This window comes from Salvelinus sp. IW2-2015, linkage group LG8 (assembly GCF_002910315.2).
Source record: "Salvelinus sp. IW2-2015 linkage group LG8, ASM291031v2, whole genome shotgun sequence".
In the NCBI taxonomy this organism is placed as follows: Eukaryota; Metazoa; Chordata; class Actinopteri; order Salmoniformes; family Salmonidae; genus Salvelinus; species Salvelinus sp. IW2-2015.
Window position 1 is genome coordinate 18,160,420 of NC_036848.1, and position 20,912 is coordinate 18,181,331.

General features: G+C 41.2%; 1 protein-coding gene across 1 annotated transcript in view; it reads right to left on the reverse strand.

Moving 5' to 3' along the window:
* Positions 1 to 10,764, reverse strand: part of mgat4b (alpha-1,3-mannosyl-glycoprotein 4-beta-N-acetylglucosaminyltransferase B) — a 227,396-nt gene extending 216,632 nt beyond the window's left edge. Inside the window, exon 1 of the mRNA XM_023992677.2 lies at positions 10,535 to 10,764. Within this exon, the coding sequence (XP_023848445.1) occupies positions 10,535 to 10,631 (97 nt within the window). The 5' untranslated portion in view covers positions 10,632 to 10,764. The remainder of the gene's footprint in view (positions 1 to 10,534) is intronic.
* Positions 10,765 to 20,912: the final 10,148 nt, after the last annotated feature.

Genomic DNA, 20,912 nt, shown 5'->3' on the forward strand with positions numbered 1-20,912 from the left:
TGCATAATCAATGCTTGGAGTTTGTCAGAATGTGTGGGGTTTGTTTTGTCCACCCGCCTCTGAGGATTGACCACAAGTTCTCAATGGGATTAAGGTCTGGGGAGTTTCCTGGCCATGGACCCAAAAAATCGATGTTTTGTTCCCCGAGCCACTGATTATCACTTTTGCCTTATGGCAAGTACTCCATCATGCTGGAAAAGGCATTGTTCGTCACCAAACTGTTCCTGGATGGTTGGAGAAGTTGCTCTCGGAGGATGTGTTGGTACCATTCTTTATTCAGGCTTTGTTCTTAGGCAAAATTGTGAGTGAGCCCACTCCCTTGGCTGAGAAGCAACCCCACACATGAATGGTCTCAGGATGTTTTACTGTTGGCATGACACAGCACTGATGGTAGCGCTCACCTTGTCTACTCCGGACAAGCTTTTTCCCAGATGCCCCAAACAATCAGAAAGGGGATTCATCAGAGAAAATGGCTTTACCCCAGTCCTCAGCAGTCAATCCCTGTACCTCTTGCAGAATATCAGTCTGTCCTGATGTTTTTCCTGGAGAGAAGTCACTTCTTTGCTGCCCTTCTTGACACCAGGCCATCCTCCAAAAGTCTTCGCCTCACTGTGCGTGCAGATGCACTCACACCTGCCTGCGCCATTCCTGAGCAAGCTCTGTACTGGCGGTGCCCCGATTCGCAGCTGAATCAACTTTAGGAGACGGTCCTGGCGCTTTCTGGACTTTCTGGGTGCCCTGAAGCGTTCTTCACAACAATGAACGCCTCCTTGAAGTTCTGATGATCCGATAAATGGTTGATTCAGGTGCAATCTTACTGGCAGCAATATCCTGCCCGTGAAGCCTTTTGTGCAAAGCAATGATGACGGCACATCTTTCCTTGCAGGTAACCATGGTTGACAGAGGAAGAACAATGATTCCAAGCACCACCCTCCTTTTGAAGTTTCCAGACTGTTATTCGAACTCCATCAGCATGACAGTGATCTCCAGCCTTGTCCTCGTCAACACTCACACCTGTGTTAACGAAGAGAATCACTGACATGATGTCAGCTGGTCCTTTTGTGGCAGGGCTGAAATGCAGTGGAAATGTTTTGGGGGGATTCAGTTCATTTGCATTGCAAAGAGGGACTTTGCAATTAATTGCAATTCATCTGATCACTCATAACATTCTGGAGTATATGCAAATTGCCATCATACAAACTGAGGCAGCAGACTTGGTGAATTTTTTTATTTGTGTCATTCAAAACTTTTGGCCACGACTGTACACTACCGTTCAAAAGTCTGGGGTCACTTAGAAATGTTCTTGTTTTTGAAAGAAAGCACATTTTTGGTCCATTAAAATAACATCAAATTGATCAGAAGTACAGTGTAGACATTGTTAATGTTGTAAATGACTATTGTAGCTGGAAACGGCAGATTTTTTATGGAATATCTACATAGGCCCATTATCAGCAACCATCACTCCTGTGTTCCAATGGCACATTGTGTTAGCTTATCCAAGTTTATCATTTTGAAAGGCTAATTGATCATTAGAAAACATCAACAGTGAAGAGGCGACTCCAGGATGCTGGCCTTCTAGGCAGAGTTCCACTGTCCAATGTCTGTGTTCTTTTTCCCAACTTAATATTTTTATTAGCCAGACTGAGATATGGCTTTTTCTTTGCAACTCCGCCTAGAAGGCCAGCATCCCGGAGTCGCCTCTTCACTGTTGACGTTGAGACTGGTGTTTCGCGGGTAGTATTTAATTGAGGACTTGAGGCATCCGTTTCTCAAACTAGACACTAATGTACTTATCCTCTTGCTCAGTTGTGCACCGGGGCCTCCCACTCTTTATATTCTGGTTAGAGCCATTTTGAACCTGTAATCGAAACCACAAATGCTGATGCTCCAGATACTCAACTAGTCTAAAGGCCAGTTTTATTGCTTATTTAACAACAGTTTTCAGCTGTGCTAACATAATTGCAGAAAAGTTTTAATGATCAATCGGCCTTTTAAAATTATAAACTTGGATTAGCTAAAACAACATGCCATTGGAACATAGGAGTGATGGTTGCTAATAATGGGCCTCTGTACGGCTATGTAGATATTCCATAAAAAAGCCGCCATTTCCAGCTACAATAGTCATTTGCAACATTAACACTGTATTTCTGATCAATTTGAAGTTATTTTAATGGACAAAAAGTGTACTTTTCTTTCAAAAACAAGGACATTTCTAAGTGACCCCAAACTTTTGAATGGTAGTGTATTTTTTGGTTAGTACAGACAAATTAGCATATTAACTATCTAATTTGCATACAGTATAAACATTTTTATTCTAATTTCATGGCGCATGAAGATTTGTTAATATGACCACACTACTTTAAATGATTGATCTTAAATTACTGTAATTGTATACCATACTGCCTAATTTGCATATTAAGTGCCTACTTTGCATAAAATAGCATTGTCATTCCATAAATACAATTATATTTGAATCATCTCGGTGTTCTACATCAACCCGGAGAATTTCATAACAATATGACCACCCTATCTTGAGATATTGGACAAAAAGTATTGAATTTAAGAAGAAGACAGGTGATTTGGTGCCTTATGGACAAGGGATTAACATTGAAAAAGGTCAAAATATGTTGCGGACAGGTCAATCACTTGAAAATAAGATCTCAGCAATAGAAAGTCCTATCCTCATGAAATAGAGTTTTTGGTTTTCCTGAGAAGTCTCTCTATAACATGGAATACAAAGTATAACACCAAAACCAGTTTCATTTTGTCCCCGAACAATAGGGAATCCATTTCAGACGACAGCTGTCTAATTGATAAATTACCTTGATGCATTGCCACAAATTAGACACAGTTTAGTGCACAAAAGCTCAGTAAATATAATCTGTTAAATGCACAGAGGAAACAACCCCTTTCCTCTTACCTGACCCCCCCCTCTTACTGCACTACATGCAGTAAACCCACCCATGGGGCATGCTTTTATGACTAGTGCAATGACAATGGCCAACAGCGTCAGACTTTGTGCATGTGTATGTAGAGGGCCACCCACCCCCCAAGGCCAGGGTAATTGTCAAGGTTACCATTGCAGTTTGCACGCAAGCAAGGGGTTGGGGACATGGAAGGCTGACACACAGGCCTTTGTGCCTTTTGACAGAGAAAAGCAACAGAGTGTGGCAGAGGAGATGGTGGCACCTAAAAACAGCACTTCCTGTCTCAGTCTTTCACATCAACTATGACCAGGGGGGAAAGAACTGAGAACATAGGTGAAAATCTGACCAACTCCACCACAAAATTACACCAAGAGCCCAAAACACAACATAATTCAGAGATCTTCTTCCAAGTCAAGACAGTAGGATCTACAACTCATGGGACATCAATATTCACAGTCAAACTTTCTCAAAACAATACATTGAAAGCCAAAGCCCAAAGACTATGAGAGGTGCTCTGATAAAAACTACTAAGTGTGAACTTTAGCATGCTCACTTAAGGAATTCAATGATGTGTGGACTGACAGAGTGATACTACCCAGCCATTATACACACACATTTTGAAAACAGTTCCTTTCCCCTCCCCTTGTCTGGTTCTCTGATGTGGGCAGGCTGTGAGTTAGGGGCAGGGCTTGGCAGGGGTATGCAGGTTGTCCAACTGCTGCCAAATAGATCCTTGCCAGCTTTGTCAGTAAATAATGCCACTTATGCCAGTATGTGTGGCAAGCCAAAAGACAGACTCACCAACTGCTGTGTGATACCAACCCCTGACCATCCCGACACCCAGCTTGGTGTGTTTGTGTGAATGACAGACAATTACAGGCAGTTATGAAGGTCATGCAAAGACGTTCATTTACAGACCATACGATTCCAAGTCTAAATAAAGCCATAACAAAACACACAAGACTAACCTTCATGTGACTGACCAAACAGTCACCCACATTCCCTAGACTGTGTATAGAGAAAACAGTGGGAACACAAAAGCCTACTTGTCCTGTGTTTGGTCTCTTTGGAGACTCAGGTTTCCCAATAGCGATGGAACTTCGGTTTGCATGAGGTTGTAACGATGCATCGTTCCTACAACCCGCCGAAGACGTAACACGCGTTTCCCAAAACAACACGCAGAGAAAACAGTCGCTACGTGTGTCGTTGGGAGTACGTGTTCGATACTGATAGGATCGAACGAAAGGCATCACTGCTCTCGGATCAGCTTTCTCAATTCACATCTTACCTTAGAACATTAGAAGTATTTCACAATACTGACGATGGATCAGCTCCTAGAGCAATATTACCACCTACGGCTGCAAAAATTGAGGCGGCTTATTCTAATACTTACCCAAGAAAAATGTACTAAATCACTGATTTTGCACATGTTAGGCTGCACATCATGAAATACACTTAGTGTAAAAAACACATTAGGAACAGCTGCTCTTTCAATGAAAGGTAAAAGCTATTATTTCTTATTGATGTCACTTGTTAAATCCACTTCAATCAGCGTAGATGAAGGAGAGGAGACGGATTAAAGGATTTTTAAGCCTCGAGACAATTGAGAAGTGGATTGTGTACCATTCAGCGGGTGAATGGGCAAGACAAAAGATTTAAGTGCCTTTGAACACGGTATGGTAGTAGGTGCCAGGCGCACCGGTTTGTGTCAAAAATGGCAATGCTGCTGGGTTTTTCACGCTCAACAGTTTCCCGTGTGTATCAAGAATGGTCCACCACCCAAAGGACATCCAGCCAACTTCACACAACTGTGGGATGCATTGGATTCAACATGGGCCAGCATCCCTGTGGAAAGCTCGACACCTTGTAGAGTCCACGCACCGACGAATTGAGGCTGTTCTGAGGGCAAAAGGGGGTGAAAATCAATATTAGGAAGGTGTTCCTTATGGTTTTGTACACTGTGTATATTGAGACAAAATTAGACAGTAGCCTATAAGTAGCAAAATATTATTTATTAATCATGAAATGTCAATATGATTGAAATAGGCCTATAGCCTACTGTTTATATTTTAATGCAGTCATCTCAGTTTTCTTTATACGTTGCTTGTTTGTATCAATTGCAAAGACATTATCAACTTTGTATTTGTAGTAAATTTTGTTATGAAGTTAAATCGGCTGTCACAGGGAGACAGAAACCATGTTTAGCATAGATATTCTGTGTATAAATTGACGTGGGAGGGCAAAAAAATATCAAACGACACACCTCGCTGTTCTACGAGTAGTCTGAGGCACTGCACTTAAAGTGTTTTAAGTGCAGTGTTAATAACGATGGTTTTGGGAAACAGCTCAGTTCCTACGAAGGTTCTAACGATGAACTTAAGCCTTAAAGATGCTTTTGGGAAACCGGGCCCAGAGTGGTTGAGACCAGCTGGGAAAAGAACTGACCTGGTCACTAGCCTGGTTAGCCAATAGCCATCCTCTCACCCCCGCATTATATTTTTCCATCTACAACTCTTTCCACACAGTATTTATTTACCAATGAAACTACCATTGACTAATTTGCTTGTTCACCTTAACATCCCACACCAAAGAACAACGCCTCGTCCCTCTCCATAACAGGTGTTTCAGTTTCTCCCTTTTCATTCCATCATTCTTTTTCTCCAAAGGACTTCAAGCACATGAAACCATGTTGAATACTTGAAACCAGGTAGACATTTTGTATCAAAGGCATGTAAATGTGTTAATGATACAACATTAGGACACTTCCAAAAGCGACAACCACTAAGGCTCTTACTGTTGTCGTCTGTTTTTTCCCCCCATTTAAGGCTTTTTCTTTTGGAAGCTTGCTTACACACACCCACAGAGAGAGAAATAGTTATTTTTCTATCTGTTCTCCCAATATTGATTGAAACTGACAGACATGGGAAATGGTTACCCAGTTTCCCAAAAGAAAACACCCGTCTCTCCCTGCTGGCAGTGTCTGTGCCCCCCCCCCTTATCTAGGCATGGACTCTGTGTGGGACCTCTAAAGGCAGTGGGGGACTATAAGTGTCTCCTCAGATGTACAGAGCAACGTGAGATCTGACCTTCAGCATCCCACTGGAACGAGAGAAAGAAAGAGGAGACAATGATGTCCATCGCTCTCGGAATCACCCCTCCTCATCTGTGTGCACTTAAGATTGGACAAAGGCAAGTGTACACTTGATAGCGGTGTGGATGACACAGCGCACACATTATACGTGCACTACAGCTTGGAAAACGACACTAACCCTTATAAGACCAGTCTCTGTTTTCTAAAACACTCAATTTGGAGACCAAATTAGATTAGGTTATACAAAACCACAACAAAAGTAAAACAGAGCACGGGACTACAAGGAAGTCTAGCAGGCAGCGAACAGTTCTTGTGTGTGTGTTACTTGAGGAGATGACTGGGCATGTGAGCCTGAGCCCCGGTAGTCTGTGTGTGTGTGTGTGTGTGTGTGTGTGTGTGTGTGTGTGTGTGTGTGTGTGTGTGTGTGTGTGTGTGTGTGTGAGAGAGCTGGACATGAGTCACCAAGAAACTACTGTTTGAGCAGTATGCCAGCTGTGATTTTGTGTGCATGTGTGTGTGGCCTGGAGTGGGTATGTGTGTATCTTATGTATCTTGTGTCTGTGTCTGTGTCTGTGTCTGTGTCTGTGTCTGTGTCTGTGTGTGGTGGCCCAGCAGTGACAAACCAACTTTCACATCTCCCAAGAGTCACCGTGCTCCAGGGAATTCCGTGAGCCAAGTCGCATCAGACAGAAAGCCACCGAGGAACTAAACAGGGAATTGGTGTTTGAAAAAGAAAAGAAAAACGAAAGATTCTCCAGAATTTCCTGGGGAAAGATGTCTGCTCATAAGAATAAATTCAGATCTACCTAACTAGTTTTATAAGGCGAGAAGCCCTCGACTTCATCTTGAGTCATTCGACCACGTTCCCATGACCTAATTTGTCCATACACGCTCTCCTGTGACATCGATCTACCAACGGATTCATGCATTTGTTTATCAATAATAATATCTTATTCAATCCCTTCATTGCTGGGGAACATTGACCTATCTAACACTGTTGATATTAAATTGGCATCTGCTGAGTGGCAAGGTGCAGTGTTATTCGGCCATCTCAGATAGAGATTGAAACAGCCCTCGGCCCCCATTGGAATAAATGTATCAAACAAGCTTCTGCAATCACGTTTAGCTGTTTGCTTGACTGAATTAATTTGCTAGAGTGCTGGCTGGCTCAGAGGGGCACATCAAGGAATACACACACACAATCTCTCCCCGTTTCGCTCCCGAGGTAATTCCCATCAGTCTGGGAGTCAATATCGAAGACACACACACTCCAGTCAACCGCAGATGACAGTAGACAGGATGCACAAGCCAGAAACAAGGCCTTCAAGAGGAAACTGGTAATAATAATGATGATGATGATGATGACACTGAGGAGAGAATGAGGATGATGTCTTGGCAGGAAATAGCAGGGGGGGGTTACAGAGAGGAGCCGCAGTTACTCAACAATTAAGTCAGAATAGGAGGCATGTTCTCAGTCTTAATAAGCTACTGTGCGCACACCCCCTCCCCACCTTCCCTGGTATTCATAGAGTTTTTGGGGAATACATGTAATTATTGTGATGTGATACAGTGAATGTGTTGGAGTTGATTGATTTCAGAAAACAGCTTTCTTCACATTGGTCTATGCTTTAGTCTCTGAACCTAATGTATACTCTCTGTAGCACAACCATCAGGAAAGTGTAAAGACCCCAGGATAAATGGCCAAACTGTGATATTTGGACTGCTATTATTAGATAATCTTTTAGGGGGTGGATCAGCTTCAACATTGCAAATATGCGGCTTCTATCAAGTTTGGACACATCTACTCATTCAAGGGTTTTTATTTTTACTATATTGTAGAATAATAGTGAAGACATCAACATGGCCAAGATGTTCAAATATTCATAAATGACCAGCATGGTCAAATAATAATAATCACAGTAGTTGTCGAAGGTGCAACAAGTCAGCACCTCAGGAGTAAATGTCAGTTGGCTTTTCATAGCCGATCATTGAGAGTATCTCTACCGCTCCTGCCGTCTCTAGAGAGTGGAAAACAGCAGGTCTGGGACAGGTAGCACGTCCGGTGAACAGGTCAGGGTTCCATAGCCGCTTTATATCTTTACTGACTAGTTCAAGTATGCTCAATTTACCATTTATCTACTTTAGTAAGTGGGTTTCTACACTTACCATTCCAGGTGGTGAAAAGCACAAATCATCTGTGTCAGACGAGGAGTCTCGTTTTCTTTTGGGGAATTGGTTCTTCATGCTGTTTTGGTGTTGATTGTGTTGGTCGATACATTTCTCTAGCCATATAATTTGTTTTGTGTTGTTATCCAGATGTAAGCTTATTGCCCACGAGTATGTGAAGTGCTAATATTTAGTCAGATTTACAGATATTTCATATTACATTTTTTATCTTGAGGCATCCTGCTCCGCTGTCTTCAGTCCGCCATTGATCCTCCTATCTGTGGTATTTGTTAAGGTAAATGTGCAGTGTGTCCAAAAACATTTCCCACGGCATGTGTTTGATATGGAAACATTAAAGCTACAATATGCAACTTTTTGGGAGACCCGACCAAATTCACATAGAAAGGTGAGTTATAGATCTTACATTCTCAATGAAAGAAAGTCTAAGGAGTAGATCTGTTCTATGTGTGCCATTTCTATGATTCCAGTTCTGAGGTTTAGTTTTTCATATTTTACTTTCGGTGTTGAACACCAGCTTCAAATAGATGAATATACAATATGTTTGGTTATGGAATATATATTTCACAAGAGGTTTAGATGGTACAATGACTCTACTCAATGACTGCTTGTTTGTCACAAACTGAAATTAGGCAAACTATTAGAATATCAGCAACCAGGAAATGGCGGAGCGATTTCTGCATAATGCATCTTTAATCTTCATGTCCTATCAGGTCCTATCAGAATGAAAAAATGAAGACGCATCCAAAGGGGCGGCTGGCAGCTTAGTGGTTAGAGCGTTGGACTAGTAACCAAAAGGTTGCAAGATTGAATCCCTGAGCTAACAAGGTAAAAATCTGTCATTCTGCCCCTGAACAAGGCAGTTAACCCACTGTTCCTAGGCCGTCATTGAAAATAAGATTTTGTTCTTAACTGACTTGCTTTGTTAAATTTTTTTTATTTTATATATTTTTTTTAAAGCTCAGGGGCACACTGCACACACAGTGAAGGTGCACTTCCATTGTGGTGCTAATCGTTTGTATTGGCTCCCGAGAAGAAGGGTCTGCAGGTTTTTTAAAGGGTCAATACGATCTGTGTGAAACCAACTAGAAATAGGCATGAGTCATGACCCTATCAAGTTTCTCAGAAATGTGGCACCAATGTCCAGGGAATTTGGCAGCTGCATCATAATAAGGACAACCGACTGAATTCCAGATCTACTGTAGTAATCGATTGGGAATTTTTCATCACAACTTTGTTTGTATTTTTTAAATTACATTTAATGACTTAAACAAATCATGCATTGGAGTTCCCAACAACATTGTGAGAGGCAGTGGCTTGAAAAGTCCCTCTTTATACGTATAGACTTAATCAAGTGACTTCTGTGCAGAATTTGGTGACTAATTACCACTAAAAAGGAATATTTCAATAGTTCTGATTTTATTTGTGATATCCTCCCAGTGTTTATGCAACACTTGGCATGGACCAAAGGGGAGTGCAAGGCTCCCAACACTATTGGGGCTTGATGAAAGACCTGTGTGTGAACTGTCAATACATACTGTATACCAGACAGAACTTGGATGGATTCTGGCTGCATTTACACAGGCAGCCCAATTCTGATCTTTTGCCCAATTATTGGCAAAAGATAAGATCGGTCAAAAGACCACTTAGTGGCAAAAGATCAGAATTGGGCTGCCCTGTCAGCTGGGAAGTCTGTGTAAACAGCAGCCTATCAGCCTAGGAACGGGCACGTCTGCTTGCCCAGCAACTTCAAAACACACAAAGCACCATACATGTTCAAACCAAGGGGGAAAAGATCCATCCTTAGCCTACATGCACCTGAAGCTTGAGGTTACATTTTTGCAAGTTCCTCACAAACATTGCATCAACATTCATAATCTACAGCTACTTTGTTTCAATATTGCTGCTAGAGATGCGCACTTTGAGCAATCATCTGATTCATAATGTCAACACTATGTTCATACAGAGGAAAATATACCAAAATTACCCTGTCCGTGCAGGCTGTGGAATATATAAAGACGCATGTCTTGGGGGCCTTTAAAATTATGTATTTATCAACAAGCTGTTCAATGTAGGCAAATGTTGCAAAATAAACGCATGACAAAGGTAGAGGGGTCTGACTGGTGCCACCCGGTGAAAACAGACTATTCCTCATGGTCGATGGATAACAGGAAATTGAAATGTCAAACACCAACACCAGAATCTTATTTCCAAACACAGCTACGCGATATCAGACCGATATTTTGTGTCGTTCGTCTCCAACAGCAGACGAAATCTATCAAATCGCCTCAACACGCCCCCGCCTCGTGGTGTGATATAGCAGATACTTTACCTTTGGAGTTGCTGAATGCAGTGTACCAGGAGAGCGAAATGAGTCCGCATAGACCGAACAATACGACCGTTAGGAAGGTGCCATTTCGGAGCCTCATCTCCGGATCCCCGGGCTCATGTCCGAACTTGAGTGCGGGGTATCTGGGCTCTCTCAGCTCGTTTGCTGCACTTCCAGTATAGAAATGCCTCTTCACGCCTGGCAGTCAGAGCGGAGGCTGAGTTTGTTATTGCGCGGCGCTCTGCTCTCGGGTTGACTACTCATTTGCACAAGCTGGGCGTGCTTGGGGAGGAGTTGCCAGAAAGGGAGGGGAGTGCTTTTTCCCCCTTCTCTCTCCTATCCTTCTCGAGTCAGTGCGGACGGAGTGGTGATGAGGCATGCCATGTAGTGTTGCGACTCTGCTAGTGGGCGATGAAAAATGTGAGGCAGCAGTTCCAGGTTTACTTTCATATCCGTTCATGAATTTTCATATTTCGCTCATGAATTGAATGGCATATGTGCCGAGGTAGCCTACAACTGCTTCTCCATATTCGGATCCAGACGGGGTGCACAGTGCATCTTTAAATTTCATTTGACTTCTGCCATAACATGGAAACCATATGCCCACATCCATATGAGGTATTTAGCCTACCTAGAACATTTGTCCAAAAGAAAGGCTATCTTTAATTCAACGGTTTTTCGTAGGCCCATAATAACAATCAAATCAGTTAAATGGGATTCTGACTGCCACTTCCATTTTAGGGCCAGCAGGAGCAGTGCATCTCTCTCCACACCTGACTGGAACACACCTGTTTTATAGGCTACACAAATTAGCAGTAGGGGCTGTAACACTGAGCTAGATGCTGGATGTTACATCCAGTATAGCATCCAACATCCGGCTCAAAGTTAAATCCAGCATTCAGCCCAGCTGAGTAGCATCGGGCTCAGCTGAGTAGGATCCAGCTCAGAGTTATATACAGCATCCGGCTCAGAGTTACATCCAGCATCCAGCTCAGCTGAGTAGCATCCGGCTCAAAGTTACCTCCAGCATCCGACTCAGTTACATACAGCATCCGGCTGAGCATTACATCCAGCTCAGAGTTACAGTTCAAGTCGGAAGTTTACATACACTTAGGTTGGAGTCATTAAAACTAGTTTTTCAACCACTCCACAAATGTCTTGTTAACAAACTATAGTTTTGGCAAGTCGGTTAGGACATCTACTTTGTGCATGACACAAAGTAATTCTTCCATCAATTGTTTACAGACAGATTATTTTACTTATAATTCACTGCATCACAATTCCAGTGGGTCAGAAGTTTACATATACTAAGTTGACTGTGCCTTTAAACAGCTTGGAAAATTCCAGAAAATGATGTCATGGCTTTAGAAGCTTCTGATAGGCTAATTGACATCATTTGAGTCAATTGGAGGTGTACCTGTGGATGTATTTCAAGGCCTACCCTCAAACTCAGTGCCTCTTTGCTTGACATCATGGGAAAATCTAAAGAAATCAGGCAAGAAAACATTGTAGACCTCCACTAGTTTGGTTCGTCCTTGGGAGCAATTTACAAACGCTTGAAGGTACTATGTTCATATGTACAAACAATAGTATGCAAGTATAAACACCATTGGACCATGCATTTGTCATACAGCTCAGGAAGAAGATGTGTTCTGTCTCCTAGAGATGAATGTACTTTGGTGTGAAAAGTGCAAATCAGTCCCAGAACAACAGCAAAGGACCTTGTGAAGATGCTGGAGGAAACAGGTACAAAAGTATCTATATCCAGAGTAAAACGAGTCCTATATCAACATAACATGAAAGGCCGCTCAGCAAGGAAGAAGCCACTGCTCCAAAACTGCCATAAAAAAGCCAGACTACTGTTTGCAACTGCACATGGGGACAAAGATTGTACTTTTTGGAAAAATGTCCTCTGGTTTGATAAAACAAAAATAGAACTGTTTGGCCATAATGACCATCGTTATGTTTGGAGGAAAAAGGGGGATGCTTGCAAGCCGAAGAACACCATCCCAACCGTGAAGCACCGGGGTGGCAGCATCATGTTGTGGGGGTGCTTTGCTGCAGGAGGGACTGGTGTACTTCACAAAATAGATGGCATCATGAGGTAGGAAAATGATGTGGATATATTGAAGCAACATTTCAAGACATCAGTCAGGAAGTTAAAGCTTGGTTGCAAATGGGTTTTCCAAATGGACAATGACCCAAAGCATACTTCCAAAGTTGTGGCAAAATGGCTTTAATTAAGGACAACAAAGTCAAGGTATTGGAGTAGCCATCACAAAGCCCTGTCCTCAAACCTATAGAAAATTTGTGGGCAGAACTGAAAAAGCTTGTGCGAGCAGGAAGGCCTACAAACCTGACCCAGTTACACCAGCTCTGTCAGGAGGAATGGGCCAACATTCACCCAACTTATTGTGGAAGGCTACCCAAAACGTTTGACCCAAGTTAAACGATTTAAAGGCAATGCTACCAAATACTAATTGAGTGTATGTAAACTTCTAACCCAATGGAAATGTGATGAAAGAAATAAAAACTGATATAAACCATTTTCTCTACTATTATTCTGACATTTCACATTAAAATAAAGTGGTGATCCTAACTGACCTAAAACAGGGAATTTTTACTCAGATTAAATGTCAGGAATTGTGAAAAACTGAGTTTAAATGTACTTGGCTAAGGTGTATGTAAACTTCAACTGTACATCCAGCATCTAGCTCTGAGTTACATCCAGCACAGTTACATCCAGCTGGATGTATCTCTGAGCTGGATGAAACACTTAAAAATAAGAGTCCCTCGATTTATCATACCAATATAAAAATCCAGCGATTTCCAATTTCAAAATAAAAGTCCCTTGATTTGTCATGCCTAAATAAGTCCTGCGAAATCCAATTTCAAAATAATAGTACCTTGATTTGTCATGTATGTATTTTTATTTCAGTTTAATAAAAATATAAAAACCCAGGGGGAATGTCATAAAATGAATCAGTCAACTTAAACTCTGGACAATTTTAGTCTAGTTTTAGTCACAACCATTTGTCACATAATAGTTTTTCTATTAAACAATGAATATTTAGGTTACCTCTAACTTCCATCATGTGCACACTCAGATAGCTTTGTCCAACTAGATCTACTATCCTCTCATATACCTTCGTTGGCAACATTGATATTGTGGCAAATTGTTACCAATGCCAGCCATAATTAACCATATGGCTACAGCTTAAACAATTAACAGATCTGATTTTCTCCCCATCATAACCATCAAGGGGGGTAAATAACAGTGGTTTTTTGAACAGGGGATAGTTTTCACTTTCCCTAAATGCCAGACGTATTACTGTACTCCTAAAAATCAACAAATAGCAGTCTTTCCCAGCTCGCATTTGTGGACCGCGGTGCAAGAGTGGCCACACAGATGAATGAGCACATGGGAAAATAGAGCTTCTGATGTGATCAAAGCAAAAATAGCCTACATGAAAGTGAGAGTAAACATTGTTTCTAGTTGAGGTTAGGTACAAGTCAAGTGTCCTGGCACCTGGGTTTGCACCAGTAAAACATATTGAGTGACTGAAGTGACCGACTGGGGGCTGTCTTGGGGAGCCGGGCAGATCAGCTCAATCAATCAAACTGTGTCATTTATTGTTGATGTAATTAATACCGATTGTCTGAAACAAATTCCAGAAAGTTATTCCAATCTCAGCCTCTTCCCTGGGTGAAACAGTGTGAGATCACACCAGATCTAAGAACCTGTATCGTACTGTGTTACTAGGCAGAACTCCCCATGCTCTAACTATCTCACTCCATTAAACCTGGGGTGAGATAGTTCATCAACACATTTATCCTTGTACAGCTGCACATACATACATACATACATATATACATACATACATACATACATATATACATACATACATACATACATACATACATACATACATACATACATACATATACAGTACCAGTCAAAAGTTTGGACACACCTACTCATTCAAGCGTTTTTCTTTATTTTTACTATTTTCTACATTATAGAATAATAGTGAAAACATCAAAACTATGAAATAACACATATGGAATCATGTAGTACCCCAGAAAGTGTTAAACAAATCAAAATATGTTTTATATTCTTCAAAGTAGCCACCCTTTGCCTTGAACACTCTTGGCATTGTCTCAACCAGCTTCATGAGGAAGGCTTTTCCAACAGTCTTGTAGGAATTCCCACATATGCTGAGCACTTGTTGGCTGCTTTTCCTTCACTCTGCGGTCCAACTCATCCCAAACCATCTCAATTTTTTTTATTTTTTTTTATTTTACCGTTATTTTACCAGGTAAGTTGACTGAGAACACGTTCTCATTTGCAGCAACAACCTGGGGAATAGTTACAGGGGAGAGGAGGGGGATGAATGAGCCAATTGTAAACTGGGGATTATTAGGTGACCGTGATGGTTGAGGGCCAGATTGGGAATTTAGCCAGGACACCAGGGTTAACACCCCTACTCTTACGATAAGTGCCATGGGACAATGATCGTTATATGACCTCAGAGAGTCAGGACACCCGTTTGTACGTCCCCATCGAAACTGACGGCACCCACATATCCTAACACAGAACGCAGATGTCCCCAATCAACTTCCTCATGAGAAAAGAAGAGATATCTAATTTGTCAAAAGATAACTTTGTTAAATTTTATAGCAACCAGTGAAAGGGAAAGATGCTGCCTCCTACTGGTGGCCCCTCTCCCAAAATCACCCAGTATCCCTTCAGCAAGCCACCTGTGTCTCTCCCAATCCATGGAACTGGAAAACCTAGCCGCGCGATATAACCAACCCTGCTTAGCTTCAGACAGAATTAGCAAGCAGCTCAGTCAGGTAAGCAGGTGTACCTTCCACCCTATCTTTTCTAAAAAAGAAAAGAAATTTAAGATGTAAGCAAATGGTGGCTTGATTGCTGCTGGCCATCTGATTGGGCCTTCAGTGGACATTCATGTCGAGGTGATGTGGTGGGAGGCCAGTATCTGATTCAGCCTCCATCACTCTCTTCTTGTAAAATCAGCTTTACACAGCCGAGGAAGGTGTATGCTGAATACATCTTGCTCCTAGTTGAAAACAATGATAGTCCCACTAAAGCGAAACCACATGGGCATTTGTGGTATCGCTTGCAGAATGGTAGCCATGGTGGCCATTAGCCTGGTTAACGTGGCTGCTTGAATGCTAAAATTATTCACAGGACAGTGTCACAACGGCAACAAAGGCACCCCCACACCATCAACCTCACTCCTCCAGAATAGCTTCAGGATCAAAGATCTTCGTCGGTGCGAACCACACATGCCGAAAGATCATTCCTGGTTACTCCATCTCTCCAACATATCTCATATTACTGTTTACAGCTTTAGTTCTAAGTTGACACTCTACACAAAAATCTTATCTCGTCACAATAGTTGTGTTCCGTTGGACTCAATTCCCATAATCATACACACAAAATAACCCACATTCTTAACAACAGAATTGACCATTCAGACCAGAGTTTCAGAGACATTTCTCACAGACTGTTTTTTTTCCATGGGTAATCTAATGTGCACAAATTGCGTGTGCTTTCCTTGGCACCAAGCAATGTCTTACTCCAGTACTTGTTTGAAGCACCCTTTTTGGCAGCAACATTTATTAAGATGTTATCCTTCAGCCGAGTCTTGCGTTGCTGGATTTAGCTTTGCAGTCCCAATTGCCTACAAGAATTGCGCCACCATGGCCTGTATTGTGGGAGAAGGACGTGCTGAAAGTTTCACTATTGTCTTCCTTGCCCATCCTCATTCTTGCAGATCCTCCCAAGCCTGTTCAGGTTGTCAGAGGGAACATTGCCTTGCACAAGGATCTAAATTTCCAAGGTCTCTCCGAGATGTTAAGATTGGTGCAAGTTCCGGGTCTGGCGGGCCACTCGTGCATGGGATGAGTGTGTCTGTTACTTAACTTCTGAGCATTCATTTTGGCTACAATGCTGAGGTGCAGTTAACTCTATAGGGAAACGTATCCTCTGCACGCAGAGGGTAAAACTGCTGGGCTTCCGTTCCATGTGGCAAAGGGGTACATTTCATCGCGGGGACTCCTTGAGTCTCAAAGGCCGAATCCTGCCCTGTTCACCATAGCGCTTATAATCGGTTTTTTCGCGGACTGTTCTGCACTTGAAAGAGAAACTTTCAAAGTTCTTAAAATTTTCAGAATTGACGACAAGATCCAAAACCCTGTCGAAAGCCTTATAAATGGTGTGAACCTTCGCCCCCCAGTCTGGGTCAATCTGAGCGCTATGGAGCAGTTTTCTGTACGAGATAAATAATGATGGACTGTTCCGTTTCTCTTTGCTTATTTGACCTAGTTTTCTTTTGTTCATTAATAACATGAAGTTTCTTGATCTCTTCGCCAAATCAGGCTATTTTGTCACTTTGGGTCCGTTCATCCTTGCATCGATCCTGACTATGTGTTACTTCCCAGTCGCTTGAATGGACCCTTGAATCGACTCTGAATATAATTTTTTTCACTAAGAGCATCAACATGTATACCCTCCAGTAATGTTGTCTCCATACGAACACACAATCTAAGTTCAAGGAATAACAAGAATTCCTCAAACTGTACTGTTGTATAAACATGGCACCACCTGTTAATGGAAATTGCATTCCAGAGTGACTAACTCATGAAACTGTTGAGAGAATGCCAGAGCTAACTGCACGACCAGTACACTATTGATCTACATGGCTGGTTTTTGACGGTGATACTCCATCTGAATTGTCAACTGGTAGCTGCAATGGAGACCTTTAGTATAGAGCAGGTGTTGGTGCGCTATCCAAAATCATGTCCAATCACATTGCTTTGCAAGTTGTAGAAACATGAGAATCTCCAACTAGAACAGGATGCAACTCTTCAGAGAGATCAAATTGGAGAGTGTCATAGACAAAGGAGTCTGAGTATTACATTAATGAAAATATAAGGTATATTATGTTTAGTAATTAATATAATTTAGACTATATTATATGATATTCTATCAAACACCTCTCTCAAAGATATCTTTTTGCTTCTTTGTTCATTATGGAGTGTTGATGTTTTCACTATTATTCTACAACTTAGGAAATAGTCAAATACTGGTACTGTGTATATATGTATTATATGTAAACTTCCGACTCAACTGTATATACATTATATATATATATATATATATATATATATATATATTATATATATATATTATACATACATACATACATACAGTGTGAAGTCGGAAGTTACAACACTTAGGTTGGAGTCATTAAAACTAGTTTTTCAAACACTCCACACATTTCTTGTTAACAAACTATAGTTTTGGCAAGTTGGTTAGGACATCTACTTTGTGCATGACACAAGTCATTTTCCCAGCAATTGTTTACAGACAGATTATTTCACTTATAACTCACTGTATCACAATTCCAGTGGGTCAGAAGTTTACATACACTAACATGATTGTGCCTTTAAATAGCTTGGAAAATCCCATAAAATGATGTCATGGCTTTAGAAGCTTCTGATAGGCTAATTGACATAATTTGAGTCAATTGGAGGTGTACCTCTGGACGTATTTCAAGGCCTACATTCAAACACAGTGCCTCTTTGCTTGACATCATGGGGAAATCAAAAGAAATCAGCCAAGACCTATGAAAAAAAAAATATATATAAAAAAAAAAAAAAAAAGTCTGGTTCATCCTTGGGAGCAATTTCCAAACGCCTGAAGGTAACACGCTCATCTGTACAAACAACAGTACGCAAGTATAAACACCATGGGACCACACAGCCGTCATACCGCTCAGGAAGGAAGAGTGAAGAGGCGACTCCGAGATGCTGGCCTTCTAGGCAGAGTTGCAAAGAAAAAGCCATATCTCAGACTGGCCAATAAAAAGAAAAGATTAAGATGGGCCACAGACACTGGCCAGTGGAACTCTGCCTGGAAGGCCATCATCCCGGAGTTACCTCTTCACTGTTGAGACTGGTGTTTTGCGGGTACTATTTAATGGAACTGCCAGTTAAGAACTTGTGAAGCGTCTGTTTCTCAAACTAGCCACTCTAATGTACTTGTCCTCTTGCTCAGTTGTGCACCGGGGCCTCCCACTCCTCTTTATATTCTGGTTAGAGCCAGTTTGCACTGTTCTGTGAAGGGAGTAGTACACAGGGTTGAACCAGATCTTCAGTTTCTTGGCAATTTCTCGCATGAAATAGCCTTCATTTCTCAGAACAAGAATAGACTGACAAGTTTCAGAAGAAAGTTCTTTGTTTCTGGGCATTTTGAGCCTGTAATCGAACCCACAAATGCTGATGCTCCAGATACTCAACTAGTCTAAAGAAGGGCAGTTTTATTGCTTCTTTAATCAGAACAACAGTTTTCAGCTGTGCTAACATAATTGCAGAAGGGTTTTCTAATGATCAATTTGCCTTTTAAAATGATAAACTTGGATTAGCTAACACAATGTGCCATTGGAACATAGGAGTGATGGTTGCTGATAATGGGCCTCTGTACGCCTATGTAGATATTCCATTAAAAATCAGCCGTTTCCAGCTACAATAGCCATTTACAACATTAACACTGTATTTCTGATCAATTTGATGTTATTTTAATGGACAAAAAGTGTACTTTTCTTTCAAAAACAAGGACATTTCTAAGTGACCCCAAACTTTTGAATGATAGTGTATATAGTGCATTTGTAAAGTATTCAGACCCTTCCCTTTTTATCCTAAAATGGATCAAATATATGTTTTCCTCATCAATCTACACACAATGCCCATAATGATAAAGCAAAAAACAGTTTTTTAGTAAAAAATAGAATTACCTTATTTACATAAGTATTCAGACCCTTCTCTATGAGACTCGAAATTGAGCTCAGGTGCATCCTGTTTCCAATCAAGTTGTAGAAACATCTCAAGGATAATAAATGGAGTCCACCTGTGGTAAATTCAATTGATTGGACATTATTTAGAAAGGCACACGCCTGTCTCTATAATGTCCCAGAGTTGACAGTGCATCTCAGAACAAAAACCAAGCCATGAGCTCGACAGGATTGCGTTGAGGCACAGATCTGGGGAAGGGTACCAAAACTGTATTAGCAGACCAACATAGTGATCTTTTTAGCGCAGGCAATTAATATATATATTTTTTTACTTTCTTCGTATCGACTAAGCCTGCAATTCGTACCTCTTGGGTAGGTGGTGATAGTACTACTGTCAACTATTTAATGTTGAATTTTCAAAATGAGAATTGTGCAATAACAGGCAACTATCAAACAGTACACGTTGTCTATCCGCAACGTTGGCTAGGCCTAAATATTTTCGTTTTGATAAATGCTCCATTATAAAAATCGTGAATAATGTCTGCAAAGCAAATGTGCTTATTTCAATGAGAAAAAAGAAACATAAATAATTTTGCACATTTGCCACAAATTGCCAGGGGAAGGCTATGCATAGGCTAAATGTACAAGTGAAACATCTCTGTGAGGGAACTACTAACAATTCTCAGCAATATCCTGCAATTACAACAGGTCCCTGGCATTCAATAATATTATATGCGTGCCATGTGGCAGGCCTTAGGTTCGTGGAGAAATGCTATCATCTAGCGGTGAAAGGAGAACTTTACGCATGCCACATGGCAGGCCAGTCGTGCGTGCGATCATCCCACCATTTACAACCAGAAGACAATTACTCGCCATAGTCGTAAAATAACCATGACAATGGATATATCATCATCAGCAGCAGCAGCAACATCATGATCATCATCTAGTTCAATCATAGAACTTTGCAACATTTCAATATCTTCACATTCATAGGATATTCTTAAAGTTATTGGCATTTTCATTTGAGCATAATGGTAATAGTGATTGATTCATTGGACAAATTGAGTGACAACGAATAAGACTTAATCCAGATATTTAAATGTTGAGATCCATGAATTATTATGACAACGTAGTCATCGGCCCATAAACAGATTTGATCTAGTCTCTATATCTGTTTCTAGAAGCATCCTGCGCTTTCTACGGATTACTAAACGCGCGAAAAAAATCCCCAGTTTGATAAAGCGATCATGGGACATGAGAATCAGATGACGGAGCACCACCAAAAGGCAGGAAGTGAGGGTGTTTCACGGTTCTTTCACGGTTGTCACTGGTTACCACAGCCACAAAGTTAAAACCGTCTAGGCTATATTGTAAAAATTCATGAAAACACAAATGTGCTGTTTGGTCTTAATTTAAGGTTGGGCATAAGATTAGGTTTAGAATTAGATGGTGAGAAGATACATTTTATAATGGGCGTGGTTTAGCCATAATTACAATTTTGTGGCTGTGGCAACTAGTAACGACCATATTTTGTTATTAAGGCTAAACCCCGTCTATTT